The sequence below is a fragment of the Entelurus aequoreus genome, linkage group LG07 (genome assembly GCF_033978785.1).
Source record: "Entelurus aequoreus isolate RoL-2023_Sb linkage group LG07, RoL_Eaeq_v1.1, whole genome shotgun sequence".
In the NCBI taxonomy this organism is placed as follows: Eukaryota; Metazoa; Chordata; class Actinopteri; order Syngnathiformes; family Syngnathidae; genus Entelurus; species Entelurus aequoreus.
The window spans coordinates 59724905-59738977 of NC_084737.1; the positions used below are offsets into that span (position 1 = coordinate 59724905).

Below are 14073 nucleotides of genomic sequence, written 5' to 3' on the forward strand. Positions count from 1 at the left end.
CAAAACATTTAAAAAGAAGACATAAAAGTAGATAACTCATTTATTTCAACTTACCAAAAAAAGTGTATTCTGGAAGTCTCTCAAAAACAAAGGCTGAACTGGCTTAAGTATTTGTAACAAAGGCCTAGGTGCATTGCATTAAGTCTTGATGAGTAACTGAACGGGTTGAGTTGCATGATTTGAAGTTGGGCTAAAAGGTCCATGATACTGTACATGTACATTGTGCAGACACAGGAACATATTGCTATGTTTGGGTAGGACCGCTGTGGAGCTTACAAAATGCAGAACCAATGTTGGATAGTGATTGATGACCGTGATGAAACCTGTATTTGTGATTAGAGTAGATCAACTGATATAAGTTCAGCAGCAGGTGAAGTCCTGCATCAGGTTGTGTTGCCGATCACTGGAGTCAGATTGATCAAAGAGTTACTGGCCTGAGCCAGCTCTGTGATAGAAACTCTTCCTCTTTGTTTGATGAACTGAGCCACAGAGTCCAGTTCTGCTGGAGTAATGAAAATGAACTTCCCTCTGTCATCAATTACCCCTGGAAAAAACAGAGAGACTATAATTATTATTATTATTTTTTTACACTGTACATAAGGGCGGGCCTTGTGTTACGTTTTGTGGGTACAACACTCTCCCATAAATGAATAATATTGTACAAAAAACAGATAGCTGTACATCCACACTGGAAAATTTGTAGTGGTGTGTAGCTACACTGACGGACAATGCCCCTTTTGTTCTTTATAGTTATCTTTTCTCTAGGGCTTTCAAACAATGAAAATATTTGACAATCACATTTTATTCACAGTTAACCCAAAATGGATTTCTCATCAATATTTAAAAAAAATACCTGCAGTGCGTTGGTGTCTTGCCAGATTATGTATTTTGTAGGAATACAGAATTTGTATTTACTGCTGTAGGAGCACTTGCATTCAGAGGGGAGGAGCCATACTTCCATGTTTAGATACCAGTTTTCACGCATCATTAACACAAAATGTGGATTGTTACAATCATAGTTGATTGTCAAATATGTGTGGTAATGTAATCTTTGATATTGCTACCTGAATAAATGCTTCTGATATTCTGTACATATATATCACATGTTGTACAAGTTAATGGTATTCATACCGCTGCATGACAATGTCTTAACCTTTATTTATTTATTTTTTAATTAATAATTAATAAAAAACAGATAGCTGTACATCCACACTGGAAAATTTGTAGTGGTGTGTAGCTACACTGACGGACAATGCCCCTTTTGTTCTTTATAGTTATCTTTTCTCTAGGGCTTTCAAACAATGAAAATATTTGACAATCACATTTTATTCACAGTTAACCCAAAATGGATTTCTCATCAATATTTAAAAAAAATACCTGCAGTGCGTTGGTGTCTTGCCAGATTATGTATTTTGTAGGAATACAGAATTTGTATTTACTGCTGTAGGAGCACTTGCATTCAGAGGGGAGGAGCCATACTTCCATGTTTAGATACCAGTTTTCACGCATCATTAACACAAAATGTGGATTGTTACAATCATAGTTGATTGTCAAATATGTGTGGTAATGTAATCTTTGATATTGCTACCTGAATAAATGCTTCTGATATTCTGTACATATATATCACATGTTGTACAAGTTAATGGTATTCATACCGCTGCATGACAATGTCTTAACCTTTATTTATTTATTTTTTAATTAATAACGTGTAGTATTCAGCCTGCTAAACATTCTGTAATTGAGGACTATCAACCAGAACATGTCATAGAATATACAGTACACAATATTTCAGCCTGTCAGAACACCCCCCACAATATTCCTCAATTGATGTACTAGCATTAATTTAGGTAGACACAACACAGATTACATGACAAAACATCTTTGACAAAGCAGGATTCTAATGTTAGATTGTTTGTGGAGTTAGACCGGATGTGACGCGTAGCGTTATTATTTTGAAGCCTGAAGTGTGTGATTGGTTTGAGAAGATGTCTTGACTTGTTTTGACAACGTGAGTCTCCGACAAAGTTGACTTCCTCCCTAACGTCTTCCTTCTGCTGAGCTTGTATACCATTTTACTAAACCAGTAACAGTAACAATCTACAATTTATGTTATCAATGAAGTAAACTGTAATCGAAACATTGAAGTGAAGCGCCACTCCTCTCAATGCAAGCACGCCAGCAGACTTTTGTACATTTCAATGGCAATCATGGGATGAAAATGCTCGTCTTGTTGGGTAAACGACTTGCCATGGCTTTGGACCTGGGCTTTCCATCATGTATCCTTGTCTTTCTCCATTTCTGATAGCTATTTTTTCCCTGCAACAGTAACTGAACGCAAACATTTTTCCAACGCTATGGAATGGATCGAGGGTCAAACGGAACACGTGCATGTTATTCGCTCTTTTAAAAATGCGTCCTGTCAAAGGAAATTATAGTTATCGCATCAACTTTGACAGCCCTACTTTTTTCCCTTCACTACGTCTCCCAAGCAAGAACTAGACGTCAGATAATAGTACGTCAAAAACAAGTCAATCATTAAATCATGAATTACCAATTAAATGCTCAGAAAAGATCACCTTGGCTGCATGCCTGGTCAAAACATTGTGATCATCAAGGAGGATAAATGTAATTTCAGTTCTTATGTGTCTTGTACATGTAAGAATGGACAATAAAGCTGATTGATTGATTGATTGATTGATAAAGATGAGAACCTTGAACATGAAAAAATATCTGCTCCTATAAAATGGACAGTGACAACAAAGCAACATAGTTTTCATTATTGAGTCTCTCCCTCCTTTGCAATGTCCCTAATATTGTGCAAGACGAAAACAGGGATAAAAGGAATTGACCTCTGTTTTTTATTACGGTTCAATTTAATTATTGTATTAAATCATTGTATTACTGTACTTTATATGTCTGTGCTTTTGTGTACAGTGTAAATCACATACGTTTTAATTTCGGTACAAAATTGGTAAACTTTCCAACTTACACTAAAACTTGACGTCATAGGAATGAAAATCGTACGTAGGACCTGTATAAAGGTTAAGACTGTAAGACTCAGGAGATTTTGCATTACATTTTTTGAGTAGTTTTTACAGTATTGAAATTTTCGATAAAAAAAAAAATTGCTACTTAACTTTGTTTTTTATCAGCTGTAAACAAACTATAATCGTCAAAATGATTACGAAATGTATTCTTAAAATATTTAACTCTGTAGTGAATCTATACGAAGGTTTCACATTTTAAATTGAATTACCGAAATAAATCAAAATATAAATATTAAAATGTCTTCATTGAGATGCACCTCAACAAAATATAATTTTAAGGAATGCACACACGTGACCATTTTTTATTGTATATATATATTTAATTGTAAGTAGATGACAAACAAATTATACGTAATGACCCATGATTGGCTTCTTGCAAAGGTGTTTAATAACTTGTTATTCTAATGCTAGATTGTGACAAACCTGTGAGTGAGCCTTCTGCTAGCAGGTCCTGCAATCGATCAATGGAATCCTGTGTTCTCATCCCAAAATGAGAGGCCAAGTCTTCCAGTAGAACAACTTTAGAAGTCTGGTAGACACAGGAAGTGTGTAGACACAGGAAGTGTGATTAAAAGCACAGTATATCTTATTTTTTGCAAAAGCTGGATTGGGTAATCACCTTGATGTAATGTATGAATTCTTGAAGTAGGTTGCGTGACTGGAAGATAAAAACACAAATATTGTGTTCTAATTATATGAAAAAATATAAGAGATGTTAAGTGAATTGTGTATCATTTGTTAATTTTTTTCTTAAATGAAACTAAACCTAAAAAAATATTTTTTTCAATATTTGTTTGCAGACCCAAAACGAAATAAAAAAATAATCGTTTTCCAATGTTGTACACAACTAGAAAATGGACAAACGGTTATGGGGCCTACTCATTTTTTTTTTGCCAATCCATTTGATATACCAAGTTTACCTGTAAGTAGTTTAACACATACTTGGACTTTCAGATAAACAACTGTAGGAGGAGGACCCAGGGGGTCTGTCTGTACCATAGGTTCTGCACAACAAATCAAGTTAAAGTTACCACTTCTTGGTTGTCTGGGTTAACCTAGTGAAACACTGACAATGTAAGAAAAGCGGTACAAAACAGGTTAACTTTTTAGCAGAATAAGTCACCACAGTAACTGACCGATCAGTTGTCTCTGAAAATGATGTCACAGTTCATGTGTGGGGGGATCGGTGAGAGACAAAAGCAGGGATTAGATAAAAATCTGGCAAAACTGAAATTTCATGAGCAAATTTGTAAATTGTTGTTGGAGGGACTGTCTTATCCCTGCCATTTTCTTTGGTAGAATGTTTACAATGACACACAGTGAAACAGTACACTTACAGTGCCCATGTAAAGAACAGACAATACTTTAAATTTTCTAGTATTTTTTTTATTTGATTTCAGATAGCCAGTATTTGTTCTTTTGTTCCTATGAATACAACTGAAATTATTCTCAGACCCCTTTTGTGTGTCGCCCCTCACTTATGGGTCTGTCTTAAGAAAAAAAAAGTATATGTTTGCATATGGTCCAAAAGCCAAAACGCAGAGGAAAATATGTATTTTTAAAATCCGTGTTTGTGTGGAATTTCAAGGAAACCTCTGTGTGGAACAAGACTTTATGGTTTGCTATTTCCTTATTAAATACACATCTTATAATATTGTTCTTCCTGAGTGCCGTAAACAGTAAATCAATGTTTGTGATTGGTCATTTGCTGCTAAGCCCGCTCCTTACTTGAACATGCTCATGAAAAGTTTAGCAACTAATTGGATTATTATTAGGTTTTGTAGTAGTGCTTATACTACAACGTAAATGTTTGGCTAAGTTAAAACAAAAACATCTCATAACTTTACTTTGATTTAGACCCCCATCGGTCCTCCTGTTTTCTTGTACGTTTTTTACCTGAAAGCCCAAGTCTACATAAAACTACTTCCGTACTACTTATTTGGTATATTAAATGGATTTGCAAAAAAATAAGTTCATATACGCATATTAATTATTTTTTTTGCATACACATTATCTGTTTCATCTCCATTTTCCAATTGTGCAAAAAACAAAATCTTCAATTTATTTGTTTTTTTGGATCTGGAAACAAATATTGATAAAAATAGTTATTTTGTTTAAAAATGAATGAAGAAATGATACACAGATTGAGTGAGATGCCATATCCCAATTGACCTGACCTGGTCTTCAGTGAGTTCTTCCTCCTCACCCTGATCTTCTACCACAAAAGAGGCTTTGAGCTTTAGGTACTCCTCCTCCTCCCGTCTCTCCTGCTCCTCTTTGATCCGCCGCTCTTCTTCCTCCTGATTGAACATCAATGAGTTGTTACGTCATTTCCTCCCTTGCACGGATCGGTGAGGAAAAGAACATCTAAAATAATGAACTGAGACCTGTTTCTCTTCCAACAGTCTCTCTTTCTCCTGTTCCTGACGTCTTTCCTGCTCTCTGAGCTCCTGCGTCCTCTTCCTTTCTTCACGCTCCTCCACCTCTGCCTAAAAGTAAAATTATTTTTGAATAAGACACGATTTTGATGATTAAAACCTTGAGGAAATGTACAAGAGTTGGTAGAGAAACACTGGAAAATAAAGTTCCCCTAATTTAGGACCCGCTTACATTATTTTACAACTGGGATAATGGTCGGAACACATAAGATAAGGTTCATTTGCAACACCCAAACTGCACCAAAAGAAGTCCATGGTTCCAGTTTTTGTCCAATTATTACTACTGTATATCCTTGGTGCTTACCTCTCTCTGGGCTTTCCTGGCCTGTTTCTCTTCCAGCTTCTTTTGCTTTTTGGCTCCAATTTTTGCTGTTGGCTGAAAGGTCTGTTGTCCTGTCTCCTCTTCCTCTTCCTCAGGCTGCTGATTCTCTTGCTCCTCTTCTGATATCACCACAAATTTTAAAAGGTTTGTTTAAAAACGTTGCAAGATTATGCAACAAGTAGAGCATTGACCAAGGAAAACTGCCTAAATATTAGTGCTCATCTCCAACATTGCACAAATGTTTAAAGTATTTTTCAATATTTTCCTTGATTCTTCTGTAAGTAATAGGGATGAAAACTAGTATTTTTTGGTACCGGTAATGAAACACATGCAACATACTCATTGAATAAAGCTGAGGGACAGCAGCATGCTTGACTGCTAATCAAGCCAAGCGGCTAACAAGAACGCTGTGTCCTCTTCAGTGTGACCTCCCAGCTTAATATCCTACAATGCTTCGGCCACGGCATGTAGGTTAGGTTACTTTATTAGTACCCACAGGTAAACTTGTTTTGCAGCCAGCAAGATCAGGACATCAATTTAAACATACAGAGAAAGTAACATCTTAGATATGCAATACAAAGATCTACCACATAATAAGCATCACAAACATTGCCAAGATCACAAAATACAAACCCCGTTTCCATATGAGTTGGGAAATTGTGTTAGATATAAATATAAACGGAATACAATGATTTGCAAATCTTTTCAACCCATATTCAATTGAATGCACTACAAAGACAAGATATTTGATGTTCAAACTCATGAACTTAATTTTTTTTTTGCAAATAATAATTAACTTAGAATTTCACGGCTGCAACACGTGCCAAAGTAGTTGGGAAAGGGCATGTTCACCACTGTGTTACATGGCCTTTCCTTTTAACAACACTCAGTAAACGTTTGGGAACTGAGACGACACATTTTTTAAGCTTCTCAGGTAGAATTCTTTCCCATTCTTGCTTGATGTACAGCTTAAGTTGTTCAACAGTCCAGGGGTCTCCGTTGTGGTATTTTAGGCTTCATAATGCGCCACACATTTTCAATGGGAGACAGGTCTGGACTACAGGCAGGCCAGTCTAGTACCCGCACTCTTTTACTATGAAGCCACGTTGAAGTAACACGTGGCTTGTCATTGTCTTGCTGAAATAAGCAGGGCGTCCATGGTAACGTTGCTTGGATGGCAACATATGTTGCTCCAAACCCTGTATGTACCTTTCAGCATTAATGGCACCTTCACAGATGTGTAAGTTACCCATGTCTTGGGCACTAATACACCCCCATACCATCACAGATGCTGGCTTTTCAACTTTGCGCCTATAACAATCCGGATGGTTCTTTTCCTCTTTGGTCCGGAGGACACAACGTCCACAGTTTCCAAAAACAATTTGAAATGTGGACTCATCAGACCACAGAACACTTTTCCACTTTGTATCAGTCCATCTTAGATGAGCTCAGGCCCAGCGAAGCCGACGGCGTTTCTGGGTGTTGTTAATAAACGATTTTCGCCTTGCATAGGAGAGTTTTAACTTGCACTTACAGATGTAGCGACCAACTGTAGTTACTGACAGTGGGTTTCTGAAGTGTTCCTGAGCCCATGTGGTGATATCCTTTACACACTGATGTTGCTTGTTGATGCAGTACAGCCTGAGGGATCGAAGGTCACGGGCGTAGCTGCTTACGTGCAGTGATTTCTCCAGATTTTCTGAACCCTTTGATGATATTACGGACCGTAGATGGTGAAATCCCTAAATTCCTTGCAATAGCTGGTTGAGAAAGGTTTTTCTAAAACTGTTCAACAATTTGCTCACGCATTTGTTGACAAAGTGGTGACCCTCGCCCCATCCTTGTTTGTGAATGACTGAGCATTTCATGGAATCTACTTTTATACCCAATCATGGCACCCACCTGTTCCCAAAGTGCCTGTTCAAATGTGGGATGTTCCAAATAAGTGTTTGATGAGCATTCCTCAACTTTATCAGTATTTATTGCCACCTTTCCCAACTTTTTTGTCACGTGTTGCTGGCATCAAATTCTAAAGTTGATGATTATTTGCAAAAAAAAAAAATGTTTATCAGTTTGAACATCAAATATGTTGTCTTTGTAGCATATTCAACTGAATATGGGTTGAAAATGATTTGCAAATCATTGTATTCCGTTTATATTTACATCTAACACAATTTCCCAACTCATATGGAAACAGGGTTTGTACTATATGTAATCAAAAGTTCCCCATAAAAAGGATAAAACATATACAATTTCAATCAGATAAGATTTGGGACGAGCCAGAATAAAACACCATAATAAAAGAATAATTAAAATAATAAATGGCACTAAAATAAATATAGGCAAAAATTGGTACTACAGCTTATTTAGTTCTGTGATGGCAGCTGGGACAAAACTACATCTGTACCGTTTTGTTTTGCCTCTTGGGACTAAAAACCTCCGTCCAGATGGGAGCAAAACATCACAACTTTTTGAAAGGCTGCCGCAAAATCATGCATTGTAGGTTGACAAAAGAATAATCACAATAATTTTAAGAATACGTTTATGAATGAGCAACAGTGTCTGTTTACCGAGCTCTTCTGCTTCTCCCTGTAGTCTTCTGTTGGCCATCACAGCTGCAAGGTTTCTCCTCCGACGCGGCATTCCAGCGCCTCGCTCCTCCGCAATTGCCCGATGGCGTACGCCTGCAGCTCTGACCACAGCCAACTCATTCTCTCTGTCATCTGTGTAGAGAATTGAAACACAACGCTAACAAAGAAGCGTACCTCGTTTCTTAAACCCTTTTTATTGTGGAATATTGTAGTGTTGCTGACTGGTAATTAAAATTAACAATGTTTTTATTGCTGCGTTGCACCGTCTCAGACTCAAGCATTAAGTTAAAAGTTAAAGTACCACTGATAGTCACACACACACACTAGATGTGGTGAAATGTATGTATGTAATAAGGGGCAGCATTGTGGAAGAGGGGTTACGGCTCGTGCCTCACAATAAGGTCCTGGGTTCCATTCCCTGCCACTTCCATTTTACACACTATGAAATTGTCAAGTCTTTTTTATTTTATTTTTGACAATACCGCAATTATGCTGTACAATGGCTTTAATATGGGGACAATATTGCACCATGAGAATTTTATATTGTTTCATCCCTGCGGCCTTACAATCATTTTAATTTAAAACAATATTACTGATTACACCGTCGACCACGCCACCTTAATCACTCGTCTTGAGAACTGTGTGGGCATTAAGGGCGCCGCCCTCAACTGGTTCCGGTCGTACCTAACTGACAGGAGTTTTTGTGTAAAAATAGACAGTTTTATGTCTTCCACAGCTCCTTTACCACATGGGGTTCCCCAGGGCTCAATCCTTGCCCCAATCTTATTTGCGCTTTACCTTCTCCCCCTTGGTTCTGTTTTTAGGAAGTACGATATTGCATTTCATTTTTATGCCGATGATTGCCAGATTTATTTTCCCATGGCACAAAATAACACGGTTCAACGTCTTATTGACTGCCTGCACGACATCAAAGCCTGGCTTTCAGCTAACTTCCTGAGCCTAAATGAAGACAAAACATAAGTTATGTTGTGCGGTCCAAGTCGCTCCCCCTCCCCCAATGTTGACCTCGGCACTCTGACCCCATATCTCAGCGACTGTGTCACAAACCTGGGGGTAAAGTTCGACTCAGATTTTAAATTCGAAAAACAAATCAGCAGCGTCGTACAAAAAAGCTTTTATCAATTACGCCAAATAGCGAAAGTGAAACCGCTTCTATCAGGACATGATCTCGAGAAATTAATCCACGCCTTTATCTCGACTCGTTTAGACTACTGCAATGCCCTGTATGTAGGCATTAGCCAGGCCTCCCTCGCCCGCCTGCAGGTCGTACAGAACTCTGCTGCTCGTCTGCTAACACAGACCCGCAGACGTGAGCACATCACCCCTATATTAGCGTCCCTTCACTGGCTCCCTGTGCGTTACAGAATCAATTTTAAACTCCTTTTATTTGTTTTTAAATGTCGAAACAACCTCGCGCCAACATATCTCTCCGACCTCCTTCAGCCTTACTGCCCCACCCGATCCCTAAGATCAGCCGATCAGCTGCTACTGACGGTCCCGGACACAAGGCTGAAGCTTAGAGGTGACAGAGCTTTCGCTGCTGCTGCTCCCAAGCTCTGGAACGACCTACCTCTGAGTGTTAGACAAGCCTCTTCTCTTCCTGTTTTTAAATCTCTCTTAAAAACATACTTTTATTCCATGGCTTTTAACACTGAGTGATATCCATCCTGCAATGGCGCCCCATAATACACCTGCTGTGAACCTGTTTTTATGTTTTTATATTTTATTTATTTATTTTTTATCGTGTTCTGTTTGTGTTGTGTTGTGTTTGCTCTGTTCTCGTATTATTTTTAACCTGCCCATTGTACAGCACTTTGGCTACCCCTGTGGTAAATTTTAAATGTGCTTTATAAATAAAATTGATTTGATTTGATTTGATTATTGGGAGTTTTACAGCGGTTTATCATTATTAACGTTTATTGTTATATCCCTAGATCAGTGTTGCCAACTTAGCCGCTATATAGGGCTCGGATAAACGGATAGGGGAAATTCAAGCATCCAGAACATAATACATTGGGGGATATGCATGTATCTGAAGTGTGTTTACGCCAGCTGTATGCACGACACTGCCATAGTTTTTCGTTCTTTTCTTTAACATGTTTAAAACCTTGTGCAAACAGGCTGCATTATTAACTGCTTAAGTATTTTAAACGATCGCTTTAGAAAAAAAAAGCCTGTGATGCGATTTTTCTTATTTCCAACGTGGAAGCAAAGCCAATGACCTTGAATCAGTGAGATAAAGACGCCGAATAGTCCGGATCGCAACCGTGAGATGAACAAACATCCCTTTCTGCTCCATTCTGCTCAACTTTAAAATATTGTATAAGATAAGTGTACTCAGTAAATATGCCAATGAAGAAGGATCACAGTTAACACGATTGCACTGGAAAAACTGGTAACCTCATGAAATACGGTTTTGATAATGATGACTTATTCAAGTATCAGTCTGACTCAGGTACCTCTGCATGTATTAACTTCACTTTGACAACATCCTGTATGTTGCACTCTTCTGTACGCACACACGCACACTCGTCTATGCACACGCATGAGAGGTGTATAGGGCATGCGCACTATACAAGCACAATTATCGTGAATTTAAGATTAACTTCTGTAACAACTTGCGGTATTCATTGCGCATGCAAGCAATCACTATGCAACTGTGTACACGCAACATTATTATTAGGGGACGGCGTGGCGCTGTTAGGAGAGTGGCCGTGCCAGCAACCTGAGGGTTCCCGGTTCGATCCCCACCTTCTACCAACCTTGTCACGTCCGTTGTGTTCTTGAGCGAGACACTTCACCCTTGTTCCTGATGGGTCGTGGTTAGGGCCTTACATGGCAGCTCCCGCCATCAGTGTGTGAATGTGTGTGTGAATGGGTGAATGTGGAAATAGTGTCAAAGCGCTTTGAGTACCTTGAAGGTAGAAAAGTGACAAGTGTAACACATTTACATTATTGCTGCTTATACTAAATATGGAAATGTATGTATTGTTGTTTTTTTTTTAGCTCAAATAATCTGATCTGAACTGATCACCTGACACATGTTGGTGTGTTCATGGTAGGCCTGGGCGATATATTAATTTTATCGATACATTTGATTTTCTTGTTGCAGACAATTTAAAAAATTGTAAAAAATCTATGTTTTTCTCGTCTTGCTCTGGCAAACTTTTTGCGTCAATGAACTTCCGTAGCTCCGTAGCTCCTTACTTCCTTAGTGGAGTTTCATCCCAAGCATAGCAAAACATGGCAAATGCTAATCCTAACGAGATGGAGACGTTTGTTCCAACAAAAAAAAAAAGTGTTGTCAGTGCTTCAGATTTGCGGCAACGGCCGTGGAACTAGTGACTGCACGCTGCAAAGTTTCTTTAAAAAAGGCAGGCAGCACAACAAACTTATTCCAGCATCTTGTTTCTAATCAGAAACGGATACTCAATTCTGATTCGAATCATTACCCCCAATAATTAAATCGATTCAAATTGTGTGGTGCCCAAAGTTTCATAGCCATAATATTTTACTAATCGATTTTATAATTGTCCATGTCTGAATTGCGATGTATCTAAAATCGATTATTTCCCCCACCTCTAATGATAACACACCTCTGCATTCATGGTATAGAAATAATAAGAGTGTCCTGTCTGCAACAAGCTGCCCCACTTCTTTCCTCTCAGTCAAACCAGTCAGAATCAGATAAGTACACCCGTCTACATTGAGGTAGCAAACCGGTTGTTCTTTTTGCTTGTTTGATATTCTGCACCAGGACAGTCCATTTCTTATTGGTTAGTTACTCGCTTTTGCACAGCACTGTGTCCAACTCAGCATTGTAAACTAAAACGTTTGCCAAAAAGGCTAACACAGCCGACAAGGCATTGCAAGATCACGTGCCCTATTTAACAAATAACCAGACTTCTAGTCGCTTTTCTGATAAGAAAATATCAAGATACTCTTTTCTTTTCTTTTTTAAAGCGACAAGCAACAGATTTTGTGGATACTTTTGGAGACTGACAAGAAAGCACATACCGCTCTTCTCATCAAGCAGCGAGTGCTGCTTTGGGCCAATACCCCATCTTTTAAATGTCTTGTCTGTGGAATTTAAAATACAATTGAAAAGAAAACGTCAAAAACAAGTGACAAAAATAAGTTCATTTTTAGTCCAAAACATTGATGTTTTTGCTTATCTGGTTTTTCTTCACTTTTTGCAAAAACGTCATGGGTTAAGTTTTTACACCACGCATTTATAGTGCAGCAAAACTCAATAAAAACAAATCTAGAATTGGCTTTCCTCATTATTATTTATTTTGGCACCTAAAACCTCCTGTCTCCAAGGACTCATTATTACCTGAAGTGAATTTTAGTTTGTAAATAGTATACTTTCTTTATAGGATTGACTTGCCCACCCCCAAACATTATGACATCAGCTGCAGTCACTATAATATCTATCCATCCATCCATTTCCTACCGCTTATTCCCTTCGGGATCGCGGGGGGCGCTGGAGCCTATCTCAGCTACAATCGGGCGGAAGGCGGGGTACACCCTGGACAAGTCGCCACCTCATCGCAGGGCCACTATAATATCATGTTATTAAAATTGCCCTTTATGGATGTTAAGACAAATGCCATGCTATTGTAATGCATTTATTCTTTCACACCACGCCCTCTGACTAATGGCAAACTCAAGTTTCCATATTTGACACTACACCTGGGGTTTGCTGACGTAGCCTAAAGCACTTTCGCTAAACTTACGTATTGGATAAAGAGTTGAAAGAAAATGACTTTTAAGCATGATTGTGTACACAAGTGTATTATTATATATATTTCAAATGACCTCCAAGTATAACTATGTACACAAGAGATTTCACACCGTTCACGGTTAATTTAGCAAGTTATGTTATGCTAACGGTCTGGTAGGTTAGCTTACCTTCCTCTGTCTTTTTCCGCAACTTCACAGCGAAAAATATCAGCACGGCGAGAATAGAAGCAGCTATCAAATACAGTGCTACATCCATGGCGGGTTCACACCCTTTAAATAATTTCCAGATGATACTTTTGTATCACGCGTGTTTACATGCGTGTCGTTTCCTTTTAGCCTTTAGGTTGACATCCGACACAACTCTTCTTCGTTTATTTCCTCGCCTACTATTATTTGGCAGCTTAAGCTCAATACCACCCCTATTGATTTGGAGTAAAAACATACAATTTTCCTTTTTTATAGATGTCTTTTTTTTCAATTGTATTTACCGCACTGATATTATTCCGCAGAAGAATATTTTTTTATTTCCTTTTTATGCAGTAAGAGCCAAATTAATTATTATTTCATCCAAAATGTTCTCGACTGTCTAGTAAGAGTTAACATTGAAGACATTCTAGAATAGAAAACAAACAAGATTCATTAATATAAAGCAGTCAGCTCAACTTGCGAATCCTTTTATTTTATACATCATATTATGAACAATACTGCAATAAGACGTTTTTTGCATCAACTATCCACATTTAGTATAGTACATGTTACATAGAGGACATGGACAATGTGTTAGTAGTACTTTTCAGTACGGTAACAATATGTATGTATAAATATATCAATCATGATAAGAAAATGATCAATACCTCAAACTGATATTTAAACTGAAACAGAACTGCGTATTTACTGTTTACTTATCC

At 38.0% G+C, this 14073-nt stretch overlaps 1 protein-coding gene across 1 annotated transcript; it reads right to left on the bottom strand.

The window, feature by feature from the left end:
• Window positions 1–22: 22 nt before the first annotated feature.
• LOC133654100 (DDRGK domain-containing protein 1-like) lies at window positions 23–13564 on the bottom strand. The gene is made up of 8 exons (XM_062054110.1): window positions 13334–13564; window positions 8378–8530; window positions 5790–5926; window positions 5435–5536; window positions 5225–5347; window positions 3667–3705; window positions 3471–3576; window positions 23–544 (listed from the first exon to the last, which is right to left on the bottom strand). The coding sequence occupies exons 1-8, from the start codon at window positions 13419–13421 to the stop codon at window positions 384–386; spliced, it is 909 nt and encodes a 302-aa protein (XP_061910094.1). The 5' UTR covers window positions 13422–13564; the 3' UTR covers window positions 23–383.
• Window positions 13565–14073: the final 509 nt, after the last annotated feature.

Bases quoted from the DNA above. Each gene is read 5' to 3' on its own strand.
- LOC133654100 (XM_062054110.1), bottom strand. From the start codon at position 13,421: ATGGATGTAGCACTGTATTTGATAGCTGCTTCTATTCTCGCCGTGCTG. The intron at 5,537-5,789 runs GTAAGCACCAAG...TTTTACTTTTAG, and splicing joins CCAGGAAAGCCCAGAGAGAG to GCAGAGGTGGAGGAGCGTGA. The intron at 3,706-5,224 runs GTCAGGTCAATT...TTTATCTTCCAG, and splicing joins AAGAACTCACTGAAGACCAG to TCACGCAACCTACTTCAAGA.